Below are 25,235 nucleotides of genomic sequence, written 5' to 3' on the forward strand. Positions count from 1 at the left end.
GCTTTGCCCTTTGATTCTGCAATTGGTAAATCATTAGGACCTGGGCAGCAGATGCAGCTGTTTGTAGTGGGTGGATTAAACACACTTGCCACGCCTCCTCTCCTCCCTCCCTTACTATCTGCAAGGAGCGCTCTGACACAAGCTGTGCCTTTGCCTGTTGCTCATCTAGTCTTTCACATACACATGCATTTGCTGCATCTGAATACCAGTCACTGAGTCCCCAGGCAATCAACAACCATGGTAAGTCATGGCTTCGACAGCCAGCCTTTGCTTTGTAAGTGACAGCTATGCTAATTTGGAAAGGCAGAAAGTTTAAACCAGCTGCTCTATTGTAAAAGAGTAGGGAGAAAAGAAAGAACAAAGCTTTATTATTCAGTAATGACTAGCCCAGGCAAACCTATAGGCAGCTACTCCAGTACGTAGTGGGTATTCACCAGTGGGAGTCTCTTTTCAGGGACTGGTGGGAGGGGGGCTTGTTAGGCTTTCCCTTTCTGCAAAAAGGAGTTACAAATATGACTAGTCCCCACTAACACTCCAAAGATACAACTTCCACTGCAATCACTTTATCTTGTGAATCACATCGGTACAGATTTGCAACACTGTTTGGTTCTCTTATATACGGTTCCATTAACTTTTGCATAGAAAACCTTTGCTTCCCCCCTCCCCCCCTCCACAGATGCTTAGGGCCAGAGCTCTGGTACAGCTAAAGCAAGGATGCTACAAGTTGGACTTGTATCTTATTAACAGCTTCAAGGGATCCTAGGGTTAGAACAACAGAAATTGCTGATCAGAGCTAAGGTGAATGGGCAGATATGTGTTGGGGGCCCAGCACTATAAGAGCAGAAGATGCTGTATGTCAGGTTTGAGATGCACTGCTTGGTCATTTGCAGTCCTGCTTGCAGTATATCTACCTCTAGCCAGTAATATTGGCTTCTCACTTCATAATCACCAAGCAAACTCTAAAAGGAAATTACTGGAACTTTTGTTAAGGTTAAAGTTACAAAGACTGATAGTTTCAGTCTGTAACTGGGTTAGTCTGTAACTGAAAAAAATTAAAAAAAACAATGAATGGCATCTTAGAGACTATGTGGCATCTTAGAGACTAACAATAAGGTAGATGGTATTGTGAGCTTTTGTGGGCACAACCCTCTTCTTTAGATGAACAGAGTTAAGGGGTCCAGGATACAAAAACAGCAGAGCAAGAGAGGGGATGGGGAGGGAAAGAGAAGGAAAAAATGGGGGAAAATATTGTCAATTAGAGTGTCCAGGCTAAATATATTGTGTGCAAATCTGCTGCGTTTCAGACAGGAACAAACAATATGGCTGCTGGGAACTCCAGCAAAACATTTTAAGATTTATTAAATTTGCTGTAATGGGAAACATGTTTTAACAAACAAGAGCATGTGGAAGGCATTAGCTGGCAATTGTGACGAAGCAGCAGTCCACTGTGGCCAGAATTCAGGACAGAAAAACTAGGACACTTCTAATACTGTGAAGAGAGCAGAGGAGCTTGCATAGAAGCATTTGGGTTTAGAGAACTCAGGCAGCTTTGGTAATTGGGAGGAGGGCAAGTTTGCTCACCTGTCAGGAGAAGAGAGAGCCAGAGGCTTGAGAAGCTAAAGATGACTAGGGCCTACAAAAGCCTCTACCTTCTTATAGCATGTTCTAGCCTTGATGAGAGAGTCTGGCTTTACCATTTTGCCCCTTTACTCAACCGTGCCATGGCACCTCATCCTGACTTTGAGCAACTCAAACATATATTTGTGTTTGCAGTAGCCCAACTGCAAAGTTAGGATTTAGAAAATCTCATAGCATCATCATACCCTCAATTCAATAGGCAAGTAAAGCTTAGTGCAGAAGCAGCTGGGCCCAAGGTCACAGGTGGAAGATGGAGGGAATACCATACAAAGAACTGTCAGGCTGGCATGCCTTGTCTATACTTATGCAGAGATTGATCTTCCAGGGTTCGATTTAGCATGTCTATTAAGGACCCACTAAAATGAATGCTGAGGGCAGCCCCGTCGACCCCAGTACTCCACAGGGTCACAAGGAGTAAGGGAAGTCAATGGGAGAGTTTCTCCTGACCTCTCACAGTGGGGCTGTCCCAGAAATTCAATTCAAGTTATGCTGACTCCAGCTACACAATTCTTATAGTTGGAGTTGAGTCACATGTATCAATTTTTTCCCCAGTGCAGACCGGGTCTAGTAGACCATGGGAAAATCAGCCATCCGGTTGGAACGTTGTTGATTTCAGCAGTCAGCTTGAACATATGTGCAGCACTGAGGACCTGTCATCCTAGAGACACCCACAGTGTATTTTATAGCCATGCAGTGTGTTACAACAGCTGCCGTTTTGTAAGAGACAGTTGCAGGGGGGGGAGGGGCGGAGTACAGGTGAGGAGACCATAGCTGTTATGTTCTCCTATTAAAGGGGAAAGTACACCTGTCCTCTGCTTAGTCATCACTAGCTTATCTTGCTTTCATCACAGTCCCTCCCCACTGTAATGCTTGCACAGAAGTCTGACGCACTTCCACAGTGACAGTGTGGCTAGACTATTAACCAGTTCGCAGCTGTTCAGGCATTTCTGGCCATTTTATAGCAAACAAAGAGCAAAGCAATAGAAATAGCAGAGCCAGACTCCAGCCAGACTTCTCTTCCTCTGCTCTTGCAAGGCAGATTGAGCCTGGAGCACTAACCTCTAGATTACCAGGCAGCCAGAAAGGTTATTTCAACACTGAAATGTTAAGTGATTCTCCCCTGCACACCCAGCCCCTGCCTCACACACACACAACACATACCATATGCTGTATGTTTGTAACAGCTATTCCCTTCTAGCTAGTGTCTCTGCAGCACAGGAGAAAGTGTCTGGTTCTGATGGCGTTATGGTAAGTCAGCTTCCATCCCCACTTTATTCTGGTTGCTAAGATACGTAGAATAAGCTTATCTAGAGATCACACAAAGGGCAATGGCTGAGGTTTTGCTGTGCTGAGCAGTGTTTACGCTGCATTTTCAATAAATAAAAAATCTCTGCCTCGGATCACACAACAAAGCAGCTGGATGGGGGACAGGACTGAAGTCAGTAATAGAAACAGGGATACCATTAAAAGTAATGCTTCTGCAAGGGAAGTGGCAGGCTGGGCAGAGAATGGTGCTTATAATTAGGTTGCTGGCAGGCCGGCACAAGGAATCTTTTCTCAAAATGCACTTTTAATGAATCTCGCATATTATATACCTGAAGTTCTGAAATAAATTCAATAGTGTCACATTTAACCTATTGTTTCATCTTACACTTTCTCCAGTACAGTTTCTCTGTAGCCCATTGGGTGTTACTAGCGACAGCATAGGCACACTTACCTGTATATCATCATTACTGAATTACTAGGTACATTTATGAGAAATCCTGATGTAGCAGAAAAACATAGTGTGCCTTTGTCTACATGCATAACACACCTCCATCATAATCATCCAGGAATCCACCCCTGCAATGAGCCCCGGTGCCAACTCTGCCCACACATCTATACCAGCGATTTTAACACGAGACCCAATGACATCAGCCACCAAATCAAAGGCTCATTTAACTGCACATCCACAAATGTAATCTACACCATCAAATGCCAGCAATGCCCCACTGCAATGTATATTGGCCAAACTGGACAATCTCTATGAGAAAGAATTAATGGACACAAATCAGATATCTGAAAAGACAACATACAAAAACCTGTTGGAGAACATTTTAATCTTCCTGGACACTTATTAATGGATTCCAAGTTGCTGTTTTGTTTCAGAGCAATTCCACAAGCCACATACACAGAGAACGATTGGAACTTAACTTCATTCATAAATTTAATTCTTATGCAAATGGTCTGAACCAGGATATAGGATGGCTCACACACTATCTTCCACCTTTTAATGACTTAACCAATGAACCAAACAATGGAGGTGCTAAGGCAGGCATGTCCAAAGTCCGGCCCGCGGGCCAATTGCGGCCCGTGTTCCGGTTTAATACGGCCCCACAGGTAATTTGGCAATATCTATCTTTTATGGCCCCCAACGAATCCATATGTATTGAGATGAATACATTGTAAAATCTCAGTTAATGTCAGTTGGTCTAAATCAGTTATAAATATATTTGGACACAACATGTATACTTGGTGTTATGTTCCTGTTCATATTTTTTGAACTTAAAAGTTGACAGACAACCTTTATTACCAATAATATGTAATGTACTTTACAATGTTCCTGACATATATTTCAGCTTCCTGTTTTGTTTTTTTTTCATCTGGCCTTCAGATATGAAAGGCAGAGTGATTTAACACCTGTTTAGATTTGTCATCCATGTGACGAAATGAAAAGTATGCCGTTTGCAATAAACTTTGCATAAAATAGTTAATTTGCGTTTAATTTTAATGGTTCAAAGAATGTCAGGCAAAATGGTCGGCCCTCACGCATGTTCACTTCATCAAATCTGGCCCTCTTTGAAAAAAGTTTGGACACCCCTGTGCTAAGGGTTCTTCCAGCCTCTTGTAACTATTTGAACTATCTACTCGCTGTCTCCCTTTTTCGTCTTCTCCCCTTTTTCCTCCCCCTGCCTTCTTCCCTTATTTATTCTTGAATCTGGACGTATTATACTCTGGTTATCTGAAGAAGTGGGTTTTATCCATGAAAGCTCATACCACCATCTACATGTTTTGTTAGTCTAATAGCACCTTAAAGACTATTTGTTGTTTAAGTTTTTCTTGCATAATTATAGCCCAGCGAGCTTAAAAGTGGGCATACAAGTAGTTTTCATACTTATGGAGCACACAAAAACAGAAACCCACACTAGAGAAACAGTAGCTGCTCAGTGCCTTTGGGGCTCTGCATCCCCTCAAACTATTGGAGCCAGAGAAAACCATCATTCTATTTCTTTGTACAGATGATTCACAAAATAAATACTAGTGTAACTACCCAACGATTAAGGAGGACAGAGGGGAGTTACCTCTGCTCAAGCAAATGTCAACAGCCTTGGTCGTCTTGGTCTAGTCTTCTCCTTTTTCCTCTCCTAGGCAGGAAAAGCCCACCAGCTAAGCACTGAGGAGAGGGAGCAGCTGTTGCCAAACCTGAAAGCGGTAGGGTGGAATGAGGTGGAAGGGAGAGATGCCATCTTCAAAGAATTCCATTTCAAGGACTTCAATCGGGTACAGACATGGACTCTTTCATCCCATACTGCAAGTGGTCTGCATTTCAGTTCAGGCATCCCAACAAGGAAGTTTGTGTTTATTTTATTTAAATTGTTTCCCTCTATTCATAGATGGTTTAGACTGGGAGGGATCCTTCTCCTCTGCTCTGAATGCTTGCATAACAGGCCATAGAATCTCCCCCAGTAATTCCTGCACCCCATTCATAAGCTTCTTCTGATTGAGCTATAGCATCGATTATTGAAGCATTCAACTGATCAACCAGGCAATGATTGGTTTTTGCAGAAATTTCCACACAAACAGGTGGTCAATTGTGGAAATCCTAAGCATAGGCAAGTTTTGTGTTTGCCTGGATTCCCAAAAAGGAAAGGAAGTTAATTATTTATGGTTGACACATTCTTGATGAAATTATGAGCCACCACTAGCTAACTCACAGCTAACTTGTATTTTTTTCATCCTGGAAAGGCATTTGGGTTCATGACCAGAGTAGCTTTGCAGGCAGAAAAACTGGACCACCACCCCGAATGGTTCAACGTTTACAGCAAGGTAAAGGATGGAAGCAAGCAATTAGATCTCATAACATAGATGGTACTTCAGGTTTAACAACATGAAGTCTTGTTTCTGCTGTCCTACCTATTAGAGTTTTTATGGGTATTATTGAGGAAAAAGTAATGGAAATACTTTCACTACTTCAGATAGACAACCATTTATAATGTTGGGAGAAGCTTAGAATATGGCTGTTCCTTCCACCAACTGCAGGTTGTTTTTTTTTATTTTCTTAGGTTCACATTATCCTGAGCACACATGAGTGTGCTGGCTTATCTGAGCGGGATATCAATTTGGCCAGTTTCATAGAGCAAGTTGCAGCTTCTCTGGCTTGAACAAGGCTGGAAGTACATAAGCCTGAATTGACTGAACAGCTACCATCTCCTCTTTCATTCTTAAAACTTAACACATTTGCTAGTTCCAAAGCAGTTACTGATCCAGCAGAAGATGATACTATGCCCAGCTCTACTTCCACCACAGCTCAAAGTTTCCACGGGAATGAGCTATGTTAGCGTAAATATACTTTCTACTTACCAGTCACCAGGAGGAAAGCTGCCTCTTTTAAATGGTTTGCTTCCACTTTTGGTACAGTGACCACCGTGTAAAATTACTTGACCTCTAGCACTTTTGGCATATATGGCATTTAGCAGAAGAGAACAGTATTGCTTAACTGTCTGTGCATGCAGTTGGAGTTTATTTTTACTTGCTTCCAACTTTACAATTATGCTGTTTTGTCCATGGCAAAGCTTATGTTGCCTGGTCTCTTCTGTTAGCAGACCAGTATCTGTGATGTGCAGTTTGGTTACATTTGTAAGCTTTGTTCAAATAGTATTATATCAGGTTTGTGGGGTTACCTGTGTTGTAACTGGCCATAATACAGAGATGGGAGCCAAGAAAGTCTGCTGAAAATATCTAATGTTTACAATAAAGTTCTCATAATATACAAGTTGTCAATTTGAAGGGATCATTCATTGTGTAGTTTTGATTGAACTATGAATGACTTTGCGTAGTTTTTTCAATTTATTTTCTCTTCCCATTCCCCTATCTACTCCACAAATCTCCATGTCATTGCATAAATACCTTCTGGAGAAACTGCATATGCTTTTACACATTAGTACCTCAAGGTGGAATGGCACTACAAAAACAAACAAACCAAGAAATAACAAGGTCTAGAAGGAGGATATCTCCAGCGAAATGGAGCTGATAAAACCAGTAGTAAAAAACACCAAATAATTCTTAACAGGGAAAGGTGTCCTTGGGTAAGAGGGATTGAAGAGTCAGTATTCAAGATTATACTGGAGGTGTGGCAGGCCAGTGGATCTCAATTTTTCTGGGCTACTGGACCCCCAAGTTTCACCTCACTTAAAAACTACTTGCTCACTAAATCAGACATAGAAATACAGAAGTGTCACAGCACACTATTATTGAAAAAGTGCTTACTTTCTCATTTGTACCATACAATTATAAAATACATAAATTGGAATAAATACATTTCAATATAGAGTATATGGATATAAACAAATCACTGTATGAAATTTTAGTTTGTACAGGCAGTCCCCGGGTTACGTACAAGATAGGGACTGTAGGTTTGTTCTTAAGTTGAATCTGTATGTAAGTCGGAACTGGCTCCAGATTCAGCCGCTGAATATTTGTCTAACCTCAGAATTCAACAGCTCCTTATTACAATCTCCCCTTAATACCACATTTAAAAAAAAAAAAAAAAAAAAAAAGAGTCAGTTGGTGCCCTAATCTGGGCAGCAGAAAGAAAAGCAGATGAAAAGCTGTAATTCACATTAATTAACAGGAAACCACACTAATATATAGTCTAGATCACTACTCCTGACTTGTGCATCAACACTGAAAAGATACCATTCCTTACAAAAGCAGAGCTGGATCATCAAGGATGCAGGCTAGTAGTTCAGAAAACCTTTCTTAAATAAAACACAAACACAGTGGGCTTGGATAATTAAGTGAACCACTTTAATACAAAATGAGCCCTCCACTACAGCATTTTTAAACAGTAATAAGCTAGAATGAATGTTACAGAATATCACCACCAGAGCAAATCCTGCCCTTCAAGCCCCTTAAAAGCAATGGGTATATTTTTAATGTGTGCAATAGTCTCATTATATGCATTTTAATCTTTTTGAAAGCATCAAAGCACAGATGGATTCAATGGCTCAGTATCCACTGCACCCTCTCACTGTACACAGGAGAGTGACCTTTATTTATCAAATGGAAGACTAACATCTGCGAGCAGCTACTTTCCTTGTGAGCACTTCATATGTACATTAATTCCTCTCTACACTGAAAGAATGCCCATGTTTAAAACTTGGTTTGAAAAACTCTTACAGAAAGGTAGAATTTGATATTTTGGGAACCTCCTTGTCCCTAAAAAGTACCATCAAGTTTCAGATTATAACCAACTCAGAAGATTTTAAAACCCAGTACATAATGTATTAAGTCCCCCATTTTTCTAAAAACAGTATGCATGATGAATCAGATACAGATTCTATATTAAATGACAAAGGCAAATAAAGACTGCCTATTAGTAAAATACAGTATCCAGAACAGACTACATTTACAATATTGATCAAATGTACATAAAACAATCAAAAAGAGTCACAGTCATTAACAGTATGTGAAACACAGAATGGAGTAGAGAGAGAGAGAGAGAGAGAGAGAGAGAAAGAAATACCTCTTCAAATACATTTAAAAAGTGTGAATTGCAACACTGATCTGTTAGTCCCATGTAATTCCTGGGAAAGAGAACGAGGAGAATTGGGAAGGATTTTTTTTAAAACCATGTTTCTGTTTTTTTAGGTCTGGGTTGGAAGTCAGACATCAAAACTGCTGGCTACTTAGATGACCCTCTTTCCAAAGCACAATATACTATGAAATGGAGTGATCCTCAGATGGAAGGATGCTAATAGACATATTAGGTCCAATACATATTGACTAAGTCAGCAAGATAAAAATGAAGTATCCAGCAATTTGAATGAAATGTTTCAAGAAGAGGGCCTAAAAGAATTCTGACTAGGCACATGCCTGCCATATCTTACTGATATCTATAAGTAGCGTAATCTGAATAGATTCAGAGTACAGAATGGTAGATGTATATTAAAAAAGGTATCCTTGCCCACAGACTTTGAACCCAACATTAAATTTGTGTTAGCAATGCCTAGTAAGTCACTTTCATTTGCACAGCTACCACACAAGTGTGCACTTCAGACATGTTGAGCCACTCTGGAGCATTTTGTATGCAAGCAAATCTAGTACTGAGGTTGAGGGGGCCTCCTTTAAGATTTTCAGCACCTCTACCCCCAGAAAGCACTGCATAGTGCAACCAACTCTTGTGAGAGCTATTTGCATTTGAAGTAGCTAGTAGTATGCAGAAACGGATCAAAAGAATGAGTAGTAGAAAATGCATTCCACCCTAATTATAAAGCTCTGCAGGGGTAACCCCAGCACTGATTAGCATAAAAAACTTTTCTTGTTTGTTTAGGGGACTGCAACCATTTTACAAGCCTACTCAATGCATAACAGACAAAATTATGCCAAAAAAGTAGGCACGGTGGAACTCATTTTTAAGAGACTCCTTCCTTTCTTCTTCCTCCATAGAACCTTACCTTTAATATTAATTAGATGCCATCATACCACCTCACCCTCAGCACTGTATCAACACCTTTATAAACAATGAAAACACTAGGCTCAATAGGACTATTACATTGAGGGTGGAGTGTACTGTACCTGAGTCCAATTTGCCACGGTGCTTATTTTCAATAGAGTACCATAATGAAATGACCATAGCAACATCACAGTCAGTAGCTGATCCATCAGACACTTCCTAAAGTCTAAGGAAAAGCTGGAGCGGGGTCAAGGCACAATGGTGAATGCCCTTTGAAAATGTGCCTTAAAAGAGACAGTGCAAAGAGCAGATAGAAACCATTTCTTTCTTTTACAAAAGTCACCACTTCATACTAAAGATGGTGTAAAAAAAGTTAACTTTGGTGCCATATGTTTGCACATAAATCCCCAGCCATTACACAGAGCAGGGCTCAACTGACTTCACTGCAGCATTTTAGGATAGTGCAAAATCTTCAAGTTACATACAATGAAATAATCAGTTCTCTCTCCTCCAGAGTTGTGCAAGATACAATAGCATTATGGGTGGTAATGTAAAAGTTCTAGAAAAAGAGGCAGGAAAGCAATGAGACTGTATAAGAGAGGTTCTTGAGGAGTACCTTCAGACTTTTTCCCCTATTCTAACAATTTGGTTTAAAACACATTTTGTTTTTATATTGCAATTTTTGCAAAGCCCAGGAAGAATTGCTTACATTAACAATTCCATCCAAAGAAATCGCTAACTATAAACTGAGAACTGTACCTAACTGGATCTCCACATGTAGACAATTCAAAGACTGGACTGGTAAATCAATAAAAGAAAGATAATCATGTACAGAGTTAGCATTGTATAATCCCATTAAACAACTTGTTAAATGCAGTTTCCTAGAGTAGTTAGCAGTACAGTTGGAGTCTCTAAATACTACACTGTGTTCAGTTCACTTCTGTCTCCAAATTCTGAGGCTGCTACAGTGCCTCTGTTTCAGATAACTACAGAGAATCCAGATCCTAGTGGAGCATTCACTAAATAAAGGATCCACAGCTTTTCTCCCAGAAAAAGAAATAGTACAGAATAAACAGAGGCAAAATACCTGAGGAGTTAGGAGGTTGTGGAACGGGCACTCAATTGCCAGAAAAATGCCATTCCATCCAAGACTTTTAGGACTAGTCTTAGCAGCTAAGGTGATAAAATAGAACAATTAAAACGAAACCAACAATTGAGAATGGCAAAGACAGTGGAAATTACTCAAAAGTTGATTTCAGGAAGTAGAGGGATAAGAAAGAGAGGGGAGGAAAGCTCTGTAGACAAAACTGCCACTAGACCTGCATTTGCAGGATCAAGACAGTCGCTTAGTGTAATCTCTTCTCTCCAGGAACACCACCCCCAGAGCTGTCTGGTTAAGTACCAGTTACTACATTCAAGGGTGTCCAGGAGAACCATTCATGTGTTTGTCACTAGAAGGGATGTCTGTGCAATAGAGGCAGTCCAAATATGCATGAGAAATCTCTGCTACCATGTTCCTGTCTGGGATGGATTGCGCCATTCCATAGATGGCACCCTATGATTTAAAAAAAAAAAAGAAGAAGAAGAAGAAAAACGTATTACACAGGAGAACTTCATCCCAACAGGGATGTGTGAATTTAGAGATTTAAATCACACTTGTTGTCCACGGTCTCCTTACCATGCCAGTAGTCTTGGCTTTAGGGTCCTTCATGATCTCTGAGACACAGTCTCGGACATCCGTCAAGAATTGTTCTGCAATCCCAGCTTGTGTGTGCAACAGCGTAATGCAGAGATGAATGCTGCAGGCAAAGGTGAGAGGAAAGATAAGCTATTTCACAATAGAAAGGGCAGAAAACTATTTGTTACTCTGAAAACCTAAGGATGAGGGTTTAAGTCACACCGTTCTTCCGATTGAGGAGTTGAGACCCCTTTGAAAACTTAAGGAATGTGTTGGATTCAACCAGGCGTTCTAAGGAATAATCAGGTTGATTTTCAAAAAGTGAAAGCATCTCACGCACTGCTCTCACCCATTTAAATACAATAAATCCAGGGAAAATACAAATTCACAGCAGTGTTTCCCAAACTTTTGAAGGCCGGGACTTTCTTCCGCCACAGAAATGACAGTCACACTCCCTCTGCAGCTTCACCACATGTTAAAGACGCACATAACTTAATACATGACATCCCACCTTTCTTTCACATCCTCCCCCTCAACGCACACACATACTCCCCCCTCTGAATTAGCATCTCTTGAAACGAATTAGGGCAGTTCCCACCTTAAAGCTATTGTTTAAGCAGCTCTATGAACTCCCTTTACTTTACCCTCACGTTTTGAAGGTTTTCTTTGCCACCACTGCACATTCTTTTAAAAATTGCAAAATGAGACTCTGAAGAACATATGAGAGCTCCGTCCTCACCTCCCCCACAGGTGCCACTTCACATGCCCCACCCTTTGGGAAATACCTAGTTCTAGCAGATTGTTGTATGTGATCTACTCCTAACAAGCTCCCTCAAATGCTCTGTAATTAGTGTGCATTTTCACTAACCTTGTGTTAAGCTAACATATTAGCTAACATGAGATAGAATACTAGCAAAGAAAGAAGTTTGTGGTTTTCACACATTAGCAGGCAGAAGTAAAGAGTTAAAGTTTACCTTTATCTAACTCATGTTCGAGCTATGAACTGCCTTGTCTTTCTTAGGATTTTAATTGCCATGCTTTGATGATCAGTGAAGACAAAGGCCAAATACATGTCGTTAACAGACGTGCATAACCAATTCTTGATAAAGAAAGAGTAAACAGGCCACACAAAGTAATTTTTTTTTTAAAGTCGAGATATGCAAATAGGCCAAATACAGTAAACTAAATGAGAGTATTATAGAAATTTACAAAGCTTGCAACTTTCTGGGCTTCCAAGAAAACTCTGGGATGCCAGCATAATTTAGATTACCTTCTAGTTTTGCACTGCAATGTTCCCCCCTCTCCCAGTGTTGTGTGGGTGACATGGTTGTGCCTGTTTTTTTCTTAACACATTTTAGAAATCAGTTTTCAGAGATGCTTGGCTAAGGACCACAGACAACTACAATCTCCTGAAAATCAGAGATCTAGAGAGAGACAGTCCACGGGTATAGACATACATACAAGTGACCGATTTCAGGAACTCTGAAATTCTAATTCAGACAGCTATTGACACAGTAGCCTTGGGAGTCATATAACCCTCCATCTGTAAAGCGAGGATGCTACTTACCTATTTCCTGCATAGGAATGTTGGGAGGACGAGTGTTCCCGCTAATCTTTTCCATTCATACACAGTATAAATTTTGTTAGTGCACATGCTTCAGTGCATATATCAGGAGAAACACAAACCTAGCTGTGTGGACGGTCTGCTAATCAGCTGAGTGCCAATGGAATCTTTCCTGAGCAGCCTTAGGAATGCATAGCTTCCAGAGAATATTGGTCGGAACCCCAAAGTGGGTCATGGCCCCATTGTAATGGGGTCAGCAGGAGCAGCATTAGACTTCCTGAAATCCAGGGCTGAAGCTAAAGCCCATGCTCCATCCCCACCCAGCATGAAAGGGCTCTGGCCCCCTCTCCCTCACACCAGGGGTAGCAGGGCTCATGCTTTGACCCTCTATCCCCAGCATCCTATACAAATTTTACTGTCAGTAGGGGGTTGTATGGCAATAAGGCTTGAGAACCTCTCATCTAAATTAATAATTCCCTTTTGGCAGTCAACTTACCTTGATGGGAACTGCAGGATATTTAAGTTCCATCCTCTCATGCTTAACAAATTGGACAGCCGATAGATGTCAAACATGTCTGATCCGATAGAGATGACAGACACCTCAGGTTTCCCAAAGATTAGGATGTTATCAATTTTCCGCAACCTTGAAACAGGTAGAAGCGATTTATTTTTTCAACAGAAAGACAACTGTGTTGTGGGCCTCCTCAGGTCCAAAAGGAGGGAAATTCCACAGCTCTAGAGCCATTGAGTGAAAGATACAGACAGTCCCCTTGGCACCACAATCCCTTGGGAATGGGTGTCAGTTCAGAGAGTCAGTATGTAACTAGAGCCCCTCCCCTCAGGCCAGAATCCTCTCCTGCACCCATGCTCCCTCCTGGACTCTACACCCCAAGCCTCTGCCCCAGATCACAACCCCCTCCTTCACCCAAACTCCCTCTTAGACCCCACACTGCCTCCTGCACCCCAGTCTCCTATCCCAAACTCCCTTCTGCACCAAGCTTCTGTCCCAGACCCAAACCCCCTCGGTAGAAACGTGGCCCTTAACTACTTGCCAAAAGTTAAGGGAATTTGCGATAGGTTCTATGTGCAAGGTCCAGAAGGGGTCAAAAGGAAAGACAAAAATAAGGCCAAAAACATACTCTGATTCAATGAACCGCGCTGTACTAATGATCCTCTTAGTAGCCTCAACATAACCGTCTTCTCCCATGTACATCATGGTTGCCCAGCAAGCTGCGATGATGCCACCAGGCCTGGAGCCAGCCATGGTGGGGGAGGCATAGATGCCCCCTTGCCAATCAGGTGCAACAAAGAACTGATAGTGTCTGTACTTCTTGTCACTGTACAATATCACTGAAGAGCCTTTTGGTGCATAGCCATACTGCAAGAGACACACACAATGACAGGCCAAGCATTAAATTGACAAAGGATATGCATGAGCATGTACACAGGCAAAAGACAAATTGAAGGTCACATTAAATAAGCATTGTTTACATTCACATTTACTCTCTCATGTCCTGAAGTATCCAAATACAGAAATCATTCATTTTAAAACTGCTTCCCCCATGCCTTTCAGGACATCAATGCTACTTTATGGTACAGAGGGGGCACCAGAAAGATTTTGCCAAGCTTTGGCCATTATCTAATCACTTAGGCTGCTTGGGCAGAAATGCCCAATTATAGCAGGAAGGAAGCAACTTATATTCCGAAGCATGATGTTGTATTTTCCCCTTATTTAGTACACAGCTGTACTATTATGGGGTCATAAAATTGTCCATTCTAATTCTACGTGTTCAACTTATAAGATGAGAAGATAAATATACAAAAATACATATATCTAGTACCTATAATTAGTGTATTTGAGAGGACAGAGTTCAAAAATCCAGCTTCAATACAAAATGCACAGAACATAACGCTATACACAGCCTCAAAAACAATTCTAACATCATAATCAAAGAGGCTGACAAAGGGAACACTGTAGTCATCAAGAACAGATCAGATTATGAACAGGAGGCGACCAGACCACTCACCAACACCAGATTCTACAAGCCTCTCTCCTGTGATCCCACTAAAGAGTACTATAAAAACCTGAAACTACTCATGAAGCTCCCTAATGCTGCTCAGGACCAAATTTACACTAATCTCCCCCCATTCCCAACCAGGAGTTTTCTATCTGCTACCTAAGATACACAAACCTGGAAATCCCAGATGACCCATCATCTCAAGCATTGGCACACTTACAACAGGATTATCTGGCTATATTGACTCTCTCCTCAGACCCCATGCTACCACAGCACTCCTAGCTATCTTCGAGACACCACTGATTTCCTGAGGAAACTACAAAACATCAGTAATCTTCTTGAAAACACCATCCTGGCCACCATGGATGTAGAAGCTCTTTATACCAACATTCCACATGAAACCAGATTACAGGCTATCAGGAACACCATCCCCAATGACACCACTGCACACCTGGTTACAGAGCTTTGTGACTTTGTCCTCACCCACAACTACTTCTGATTCAGAAACAATTTGTATCTTCAAGTCAGTGGCACAGTCATGGGCACTCACATGGCACCACAACATGCCAACGTTTTTATGGCTGACCTTGAATGCTTCCTCAGCTCTCGCCCCCTAGCATCTTTACTCTACTTGCACTACACTGATGACATCATCATATGGACCCATGGGAAAGAGACCCTTGAAGAATTTCACAGGGACTTCAACAACTTCCGCCCCAGCATCAATCTCCACCTGGATCAGTCCACACGAGAGAGCCACTTCTTTGACACTACAGTACAAAACGACGGACAAATTTCTACCACCCTATACTGGAAACTTACCGACTGCTACACTTACCTTCATGCTTCCATCCCAGACATATTTCTCAATCTATTGTATACAGCCAAGTCCCAAGATACAAATGGATTTGCTCTAATCCCACACAGAGAGACAAACACCTACCGGATCTATACAGAGCATTCATAAAACTGAAATACCCACTCGGAGAAGTGAAAAAACAGATCGATAGAGCCAAAAAAGTAGCCAGACATGAATTACTTCAAGACAGGAGAAAAAGAGAAAACAACAGAATTCCACTTATCTACAGTCCACAACTTAAACCCTTCCAATGCATTATCAACAATTTACAATCTATCCTGGAAAATGACCCCTCACTCTCAGAGGCTTTGGGGGAAAGGCCAGTCCTCACTTACAGACAACCCCCTCACTTCAAACAAATTCTTTCCAATAACCAAGCCACACACCTCCATCATAATCATCCAGAAACCCACCTCTGCAATAAGCCCCAGTGCCAACTCTGCCTACACATCTAAACAAACGATTTCATCACTGGACCCAACCACATCAGCCACCAAATCAGAGGCTCATTTAACTGCACATCCACTAATGTGATTGATGCCCTTAAATGACAACAATGCACCACGGACATGTATACTGGCCAAACTGGACCGTCTCTACGGGAAAGACTTAATGGACACAAATCAGATATCCAAAAAGACAATACCCAAAAACCTGTTGGAGAACACTTTAATATACCTGGACACTCATTAATGGATCTCTAAGTCGCTGTTTTGTTTCAGGCCAATTTCACAAGCCAAATACACACACAGAGAAGGATTTGAACTTAACTTCATTTACAAGTTTAATTCTTATGCAAATGGTCTGAACCAGGAAATAGGATGGCTCGCACACTATCTTACACCTTTTGATGACTTAACCAACCAACCAAACAATGGAGCCTGTTGTAACTATTTGAACCATCTACTTATCTGTCTCTATTTTTTTCTCCTTTCCCTTCCCCTCGCCCCCCTTATTTATTCCTGGATCTGAACTTCTAATACTCCATTCATTTGAAGAGGTAGGTTGCGCCACGAAAGCTCATACCATCATCTACATGTTTTGTTAGTCTTAAAGGTTCTACTCATCTATTTGTTGTTTTTTAAGTTTTTACAAAATGCACAGAATGATAAAATACGATATAAAGCAGAGTTTATTTTCTCCCCCCCCCACCTCTCCCCAAATTGGACTGCCCTTTATTTTCATTAAAGGTTTCTTTTTGTATTAAAAACAGGGCTGAAAAAGGGAGCTAAACCACACTTCTTGTACCCATTATGAAGCACATCTTTTCTGAACAGCAGCAGTGAATCTGCAATGTTCTTCTTGTTTGGAACCTAGGTTTATAACAAAAAGGAGACATTTAAATACCTATTGTTGCAATACAGTACAATTGAGCCACTCCCAGGCAGAAAAATGTTACTCCAGACACCTAAAAAAGCCCACCAACCCCCAATAATGCCAGCAAGAATATAAAATCTGAGCATACGAAAGTGCTCATTCTGTGCACTGGCAGTTCTCATAGCCACATGCAATTCTATTTCTGTTGTGTATCTGTCAAATCTTGCACTTAGCAGCTCAAGTCCAGTGGAGTGCAATGGAAGTAATACAAAGTAAATTAGGGACGCTAAAGACAGTATGACATTAGAACTCTTCCTTGAAAGTCCATTATGACAGGTATATCTACTCCACTTGAAACAAAGACAGTCTCTTACAATGTTCTGCAATGTCATTTACTTAGACAGATGCTCCCAACTGCTTCCCTTTCTCACCTTGTGGGTATCTGCAGAAATGCTAGTCACACCTTCCACACGGAAGTCAAATGGACACTGTAGCGGAAATCCTGCCTTCTCCATGAAAGCAATGAGGAAGCCACCCAGACAGGCATCCACATGGAAGGGGATTCTATACTTCAGTGCCAGCTGAACCCAGACAAGAAGTTTTAGTTAGTTACTCAAGTAACTAAACCAGAGGTACATTTAATAGCGTTCTTGGGAGATCCACATTAATTTTGCATTTCACATTTAAGACAGTGTTTGGGAACTCCAAAGAGGTCTAAAAAGCATCACTGCGTCAATTCTGGAGTACTTGGTGGGGATCCAGAAGACCTGGCTGATTATATGATGTAGTCCAGGGAAAGGCAATAATTTATTTTCAAAAATTTTTGAAGTGGCCCCGGGCTGCACAGGAAGGGGCAGGGCCTCAAACGGAAGGAGTGGGTCCAGGCTGCTTCCGGGCTTCCCCACCCTCGGACCATAAACTTTGTGACCATAAACTCTGATTGGTCTGGGGGGAGGAGAACGGCAGGACCTCTGTGGGCTGGATCAACCCACTTGGCAGGCCGAATCCGGCCCGCAGAGGCCCTTTTGCCCACTCCTGATGTAGTCTCTTCTTGCTTCTAGGCATAAAAAAAATGCATTAAGACACTGTTTAAAATGTATTACTGTCCTGGGACATAGCATGACTTGAATGGGAATAAGTGCCCTTGATACACTATCTCCTACAGTAGATCGCATCTTAAAAGTCTGAGTCCCCATGATTTGTTGCATAAAAAAAAAAGTATCTAATGGTCTTTCTTCCCACCACCCTACTTATGAACCTACTTGAAAGGAATTTCTAAACCCCTGATATTCTCTCAAGTAGTTTTCTAACCATGCTTGTTTAAATGAAACCATTTCTCCTCCAACACCCCACTCCACTCCAGCTCTCCCCAGACTTGACCCTGCAGTGAAGTCTAGTGCCTGATAATTACGAAACAGACTATTACAAAAAGCATCTTCAGCAATAGAAGACGGAAGATAAGAGACTGGAAGTCTATTCTGCTTTTGAGGACAGAAGCATGCATTTAAAATTTGCTATTTTGCAAGAATCCTCATCAGCACGACATATCATTGTATGAAACAGCTCACATTTTAAATAGCTGATTCTACAACAATATCCAGTTGTCATTTCAAATGCTTAAATGCTGCATTCTTCAGACAACTTTTAAATTAATATGTAATAAATTATACCCAAATCTGACAATGCTATACTACCCACCCTCCCCAACTGCTTTCCAACCTCATTGCTGATTAGCAGCTGTATCTGCTTCAAAAGAGCAGCTATGTTTCCACTAGCTTGTTCTTCCTTCTTCATTCAGCAACGCCTCAATTCTGCATTCACATCATTTTCTACAAAGAAAGCAGTTGCCCAGGATATTCAAATGTTATTTAATTCATCTTCCCTTGCAACCTTACATTTCAAGGGAACACTACCTTTGCCACTTCCTCAATTGGGTCTATAACTCCATGGGGGAACTGGGGAGCCGAACAGACCAGCATTGCAGTGTTCTTAGAAATAGCCCTTCTCATTGCCTGAAGATTTAAAGAGAGAAGATAAAAATATGCCATTTTCTAATTTCCACCCTCCCCAAAATGCTATTAGATGCTATTAGATTTAAGATAAACCCATGAACAGAGCTTATAAAGTGTATAGGAGGGCCTTTGTGCCTAGGCAATAGGTAAGTGGTCTGCCTTCTGAAGAACTATAAATTACTGTAACTCTGTTACCATAGCAGTCTGTATTCTGTGTCTTCCCTTTTATAGCTGTTGTAATGAAGTAGCACACTCCTCACTTATTGAAGGAGTGCTGTTTACAGGCATAAGAGATCAATTAAGTCATTTAACCCACACCCAGCAAATGTAAGAGCATATCCCAGGTTTTCTAGTATTTTGTCTGAAACCCAGTTAAGTGTGCTTCTGCCTAGACTCAAAGATATATTCAATTCTCAATTAATATGTGAAATCAAAGGAACAGTTTAGATCTAAATTGCTGACAGCATGGCCTAATGTAAACTGCAAAAACAATTATTTTTGCTGCAGTTTTATTTGGTCTTTATGATAATCAGTGTTCATCACTACTATCCCTACCTATCAACCCATCTCTGAAGCAAAAAACTGATTTCAGGAACATTACTGAAAGTTTTCCACAGAAGAGGTGTTTAGTGCCAAGAGCTATACCTGAACATCCACTTGCATAGTCTTGGTCAATGGTATGTGCACAATCTTCAACCCAAAATAATGAGCTGCTTTATCAAATGCTGCATGAACACTCACTGGAACCAGTCTGAAAAGGAAAGGCCATACTTCAACCATGGAATGTTTAGGTTGCATCTGAATATCTATACAGGTATACATCAAAATTCATACATCAGGCATTTTAAAACCTTATTCCTGGCAGGCAGGATTGTCAGCCTAATGGCATGATTTAAAGAAAAAAAAATCAGGAATTATGGGCCAAAGACTATTTTGACCACATAGGGCTTGTGCTTTTCTGAATTAAAAAATACACACTATTCCACCATTCAGCTCAAATTGTAAAGACACATTTAGAGGAAACTGCTTCAAGGGGACTATTTTTGTTTATATGGATTTAGAAGTAGTAAAAACAAAACTCATAATTCTCCAGTTCTTTCAAATAAAGTTCTCTTATGTCTTCCAAAATGACTTCCTGTCATAAAAAGTGTTGAAAATTATGCAATATCACTGAGGTTTGCTCTGCAAACATACATCAAAATACAAAAGGAGTGGAGAAGCAAGTAAGCCAAACAAAAGTAACATGCAACCTATAATAAGCCCAATAGATGGCAGTGACGAAGGCTGAAAAAGATTAACCCAAGATGCTACACTTGAATTCATGAGACTTTTCAACTGTTTAGTAGTTGGCAACAGTTTGTTATACAGGAAAAGGGATCCTTCCTCCAGGCTTAGAAATTTGGAATGCTGTTCTTATCCACAATACTTCCTCCAAAAGCAATTTATGCATACTCTTTGCTTCACAAGCTTTAAGAAAACATGCACTGCATGAAGAAATCACTGGGGCTTGATGATGTAGTGTTCAATACAACAGCATTTCAAATTCTACCTTAAGTCATATGCAAGAGGTATTTTGGTAGGTTTATTTGAACAAACCTAAGTTCCAACACTCTTCAGAGTGGAGAAAAACTCTGCTCTAGAAAGATCCAAAGCTGAAATGTTCTGGGTTTTGTAAGTGAACATTTAGGTGTTGGGAAAGCTTTTGGGGGATAGAAATGGAAATGCTTCTCACCCATTTTAGAGTCAAGTATACTTATGCCCCAAACATATTCGCTCAAATTCAAAAAAGAAAAAATTAATCACGAACAATGTTGTTAATGTCAATGTTATCTCTTATTGTAAACATACAGCTTGCCCCAAACCAGAGCAGAGGGATTATCATTTTTTGGGAGCAATAAAAATCACACATTTTTTTGGAAGAAAAAAAAAAAAAAAGCACAAGCCATGGAGGTAGCTACATACATTTCTGGATGCTTGATTCCTCTCTCGTAGGCCAGATCCCTGTAGGCTTTACAGGCCATCAGAATGCTCTCAGTCCCACCAGAGGTCATCTATTGTGAAAAGGAAAAACAAATCAAACATTAAGTACATTTGCAGAAAGGAGGATGGTAATAGTCAATATTTTCATGCTTTAAGATGTATTGCTGGTCTGCTATGCCTATAGAAAGCTTCATCTGCAAAACTAAGTGTGAAAGCGTAACAGTGACTAAAAACACACAGATCTCAAGAATAAAGGTCACAGAAACAAAAAATGCCACTGTATTTATTCCTGCTGCTCTCTGTGCCAAGCAGCAACAGCTGCTTCAGGCAGTATCCACACCATGGATCTGAAAACAAATTGTGATCTTCATAGTTTGAAAAAGCATCAACTGAAAGGCTTGAGGTAACAGAGCTTCAAACTGGCAGAGAGGAAGGGGGAAAAACAGCTGTGTTTACTGTTAAGCAAGCAGGTGGTGGCAGAAAAATTATAAACATGCTGTTTGTAAGTCATACCAATTATTCCCAAATTCTTCTGCAAGCTCCTTACCTATTTTAAAAAAAATTGCTGATACATTCGGAGACCTCCTTACTTAAATGTAATATAATACTGAGAGAACGGTTTCCCTTTATTAATAATTGGTGGTATTTAAATGAAATATATGACTTATTTATTGAAGTACAGGTTGCACCTCCCAAATCTGGAATTCTCTGGCCCCACAGCCGGCTTTTTTGAGCGTTGAGGGGGGCAGGGAACAGACTGAGGCTTCTGTGGGCCGAATCCAGCCTGTGGACAATATTTTGCCCAGCCCTGTTGTTGGTGCTGCAGCTGCCTCAGTGCCCACTCGCAGTAGCAAATCCTTCCTTTTTGCCCTACCTTTCTGTGCTATAGAAAAAAGTCCTATTCTTGGTGCTTCGTGTTTTCTGGGCACGACCAAACCCTGACTTTTGTTTAAGGTAGGGTGAGAGGAAGCTGCATGCCAAATACAGTGGTCCTAGTTCTTAAGGTTTAGAAGGAGTTCTTAAACAGACTTGTAGACACACAGATAGACTCTGACTATAATATAATAAAAAGAAGATATTGGCAAATCCTCCCAGTGGAAAGAGTGATACAGTATATAACAGTGCCCTGCCATGGCCTCCAGAAGCTTACTCTGCTAGCTCCAGGGGAGCCCCCCACTACTTCCAGCCCTGGTCAAGCTGCTTGTTGGTCCCACTGCTGCTGCGCTGCTGTGGCCTAGCACAGGCTCCATCCCCCTGCAGTGCCATGGTCTGCCACAAGCTCCATCCCCCTGGGCTGCCGAGGGCTCTGGCTCCAGTTCCAGCCTGCAGCCTACAGTTCCCTGTTGTGGGCTTGCACTTCTGCTCCGCTGCAGGCTCTGGCCCCAGCCCTGTGCTGCTGGGGGCTGCCTCAACCCAGTCCCAGTGCCCTGTCCCACTGCTTCAGCCCAGCCCCTCCTGGATTGCCCTCTTGCCGCTAGACTGCCAGGGTTCTCTGATCCAGGAACATCTGTGGTCCTTCACTACCATGGGCAGCCCTAGTAAGCACTCCCAACCCCTGGCCTGAGCCCCTGCCCTTCCCCCCTGCCCTGAGCTTCCCCACCTCTCTCCCTCTGCCCTAAGTCACCAATCCCCTACCCCTCCTCACTCTGAACTCATTACAGCTTTTACTGTAGAAAAATAGTAATTGAAGAAAGCCTGTACATTTTTCATTTATTTAAACATTTTTTTTTACTTCCATTAAAGACCTGAGCAACGCTGGGTACTTCTGCTAGTATAGCTATACTGGCAGACGGTTTCTCGTGTACATAAGACCTGAATCACTGTCACACGACCTCTCTTCCTGTAGCGTCTGTGGTGAGCTAGGCAATTGGCCAATGCAGGCTGAATCAGCACCAGCCCACAGCCTTGTTAGATATTTCCTTCTGCTCCCTTCAAAAGAAAAAAAAAGTCTACAACAACAGAAGTTGCCCAGTATGAAAAGACTAAAATCAGATACCACTTGTGTTTTTCCCAAGTGCATGCAAAAACAAAAACTATCTTGAACGGGAGAATGTTTTGGGACACGGAGGGTAAAGGAAGAACAGGATCCCTTTACCATTTCTAAAGTTTGCCATTTGTAACTTTATACATTCCCTTTGAACTTCAAAAGCAAGTACAGTACCTCTTTATTCATATGAAGTTAGCATTTAAAAGTAAAAGTGATGTTTAACCAAAGTTAGACTATCTTTGTCTCATTATCAAGAAAAGGAAAACTTATTGGTCCTTACAACTTAATATGGTTTTAAGGTGGTGGTTCATCCTTTTTCATTTACCCCTTCATTAAAAGGAAATACATCCGACTCCTACCGTAAGGCCTTTTGCAAAACTGAGTTCTGGAGTTTGCTTAATTGTTGACTAGGAAACAAAACCTTTAGAGACAGGAGGCAAAGCTGACAAAATGTCTTCAAGGTTTTCTGGGTTGTACTAGCCCTATGAATGATATTAACAAATTGTAGTTTGCTGGGAAAGCATGTACACCCGGATCAGCACACAGCTATTCCATGGTCACAGCATCACACAAGGCCGCTACAAGCCAATCTCTCACCAATCCCCCTATTTACACATCCCAATGTGTTCCAGTTTCACTACTGGTAGATAAAACTTTACAGACCTGCAGAAGGGCAAGTCCTAGGTAAGTCCACAAGATCAGTGCTCACATTTCACTTTTAAAAGCTGATTTCCAATGTGAAACTAGCTACCTCACATGGGTGACTCATCTTTCTCTCTTCTTTCTGCATCATGTAAAAATTTTAGGCAAATAACTTAAGACACAAAGCTTTAAAGAGAAAACACCAGGCCTCTATGGTAGCAAAAACATATGCACACAGAAGTCGGTGAAAGAGCTCCACATTGACAGCTCATCTCTAGCTGAGGACAGGGTGGGCATGAGGGGAAATCGGACTGAAGGAAATGCTGCTGGTTTTTTTTTTTTTTTAGTGCTCCCTTCTTGTCTGGCACAGCACTGAAACCTGGTGTTAGTCTTTAATGTGTCATGGATTTTGCTGCCTAACAGGAAAAAAGGAAAATCATTAACCGAAGTTACATGGAAAAAGCCCCTCTTCTCATGAATTATAGGGGAAATCCACAAGCACTCTCAGAAGGACTTCTACAAAGAGAGAAAGCTTGCCTTTGAGACTCCAACCCCAGATCACAAGAGAAAGAAACTCCCAGACTATGAAGTGAACATGAAAGGATTCAAAACTGATTCCCTGACTCTCTTATTACTGCCTCCTAAAATTAAGTGCTACAATAAAGAGAATTAAGAAAAAATTGAAACATTTTCCTCTTGGAAAAGACTAGCTGAAAATATTTCCAGAAAGCTGAGCATTATCTTGAAAAATGTGTGGGGGGGGGAAGAAGGGGGGGGTGAAAACCAGAAATTTCGAGAGCATGTCTAGAACGAATATGAGAACCAGAAAGAACCTCAAGAGGTCATTGAGTCCAGTCCTCAAGCACCATCCAGATCATCCATGACATGAGTTTGTGTAACCTGCTCTTAAAAATCTCCAATGATTGAGATTCTATAACCTTTGTACACAATTTATTCCAGTGTTTAATCACCCTGACAACTAGGAAGTTTTTCCTATAGTCCAACCTAAACCTCTCTTACTCAAATTTAAGACAATTGCTTCTTGTCTTACCCTCCAAGGTTAAGGAGAATAATTTCTCCTCCCTTCTCTTTATTTATACCTGCCTCTGGAATTTCCACTACATGCATCTGACAAAGAGGGTCTTTGCCCACAAAAGCTTATGCTCCAATAAATCTGTTAGTCTATAAGGTGCCACAGAACTCCTTGTCCTTCCTCTTTGTAACCACTTATAAAAGTACTTGAAAGTTATCATGTCCCCTCTCAGTCTTCTCTTTCCCAGAAGAAACAAACCTAATTCTTTCACTCTTCCCTCATAGATCATGTTTTGTAGGCCTTTAGGCATTTTTGTTGCTCCTCTCTACACTTTTTCCAATTTTTCCACATCTTTCCTGAAATGTTGCACCCAGAACTGGACACATTTCACCAGCTGAGGCCTAATCAGCACAGACCAGAGCAGAAGAATTACTCCTCATATCTTGCTTATAACACTCCTGCTAATACATCCCAAAATGATAATTACCTTTTTTGCGATGTCACACTGTTGACTCATTTTTAGCTTATGGTCCACTATGACCCTCTCAATCTCTTTCTGCTGTACTCCTCCCTAGACCACCATTTCCCATTTTGTATGTGTGAAACTGATTGTGAGCACTTTGTATTTGTCCTTATCAAATTTCATCCTATTTACCTTATACCATTTTGTTAGGGGAAAAAAACCCTGCCCCGCAGTAAAAAGTTTGGCAAGACCGCTCTTGCTATAGTGGGCTGCAGTACTCCTTGGGAGAAACTGGCCACACCCTTCCTGCGTATCATTGCCTTTAGAAAA

At 41.2% G+C, this 25,235-nt stretch overlaps 2 protein-coding genes across 3 annotated transcripts in view; one reads left to right on the forward strand and one right to left on the reverse strand.

Annotated features, from left to right (window-relative positions):
• Positions 1 to 101: 101 nt before the first annotated feature.
• Positions 102 to 8,917, forward strand: PCBD1 (pterin-4 alpha-carbinolamine dehydratase 1). Of its 2 annotated transcripts, none has more exons than XM_075934966.1 (4): positions 102 to 240; positions 5,047 to 5,178; positions 5,644 to 5,724; positions 8,548 to 8,917. In XM_075934966.1, exons 1-4 carry the CDS (start codon positions 238 to 240, stop codon positions 8,587 to 8,589), a joined length of 258 nt encoding a protein of 85 aa, XP_075791081.1. In that variant the 5' UTR covers positions 102 to 237; the 3' UTR covers positions 8,590 to 8,917. The 2 variants fall into 2 exon arrangements, with proteins under 2 accessions (XP_075791081.1, XP_006111945.1); XM_006111883.4 differs by lacking the exon at positions 8,548 to 8,917 and adding an exon at positions 5,961 to 6,672.
• Positions 7,683 to 25,235, reverse strand: part of SGPL1 (sphingosine-1-phosphate lyase 1) — a 46,038-nt gene continuing 28,485 nt past the window's right edge. Inside the window, exons 7-14 of the mRNA XM_075934965.1 lie at positions 20,763 to 20,851; positions 19,446 to 19,551; positions 18,702 to 18,800; positions 17,220 to 17,369; positions 13,734 to 13,972; positions 13,091 to 13,237; positions 11,031 to 11,151; positions 7,683 to 10,907 (exon numbers count right to left, since the gene is read on the reverse strand). Of these exons, the coding sequence (XP_075791080.1) occupies positions 10,767 to 10,907; positions 11,031 to 11,151; positions 13,091 to 13,237; positions 13,734 to 13,972; positions 17,220 to 17,369; positions 18,702 to 18,800; positions 19,446 to 19,551; positions 20,763 to 20,851 (1,092 nt within the window). The 3' untranslated portion in view covers positions 7,683 to 10,766. The remainder of the gene's footprint in view (positions 10,908 to 11,030; positions 11,152 to 13,090; positions 13,238 to 13,733; positions 13,973 to 17,219; positions 17,370 to 18,701; positions 18,801 to 19,445; positions 19,552 to 20,762; positions 20,852 to 25,235) is intronic.

The sequence above is a fragment of the Pelodiscus sinensis genome, chromosome 8 (genome assembly GCF_049634645.1).
Source record: "Pelodiscus sinensis isolate JC-2024 chromosome 8, ASM4963464v1, whole genome shotgun sequence".
Taxonomy (NCBI): Eukaryota; Metazoa; Chordata; order Testudines; family Trionychidae; genus Pelodiscus; species Pelodiscus sinensis.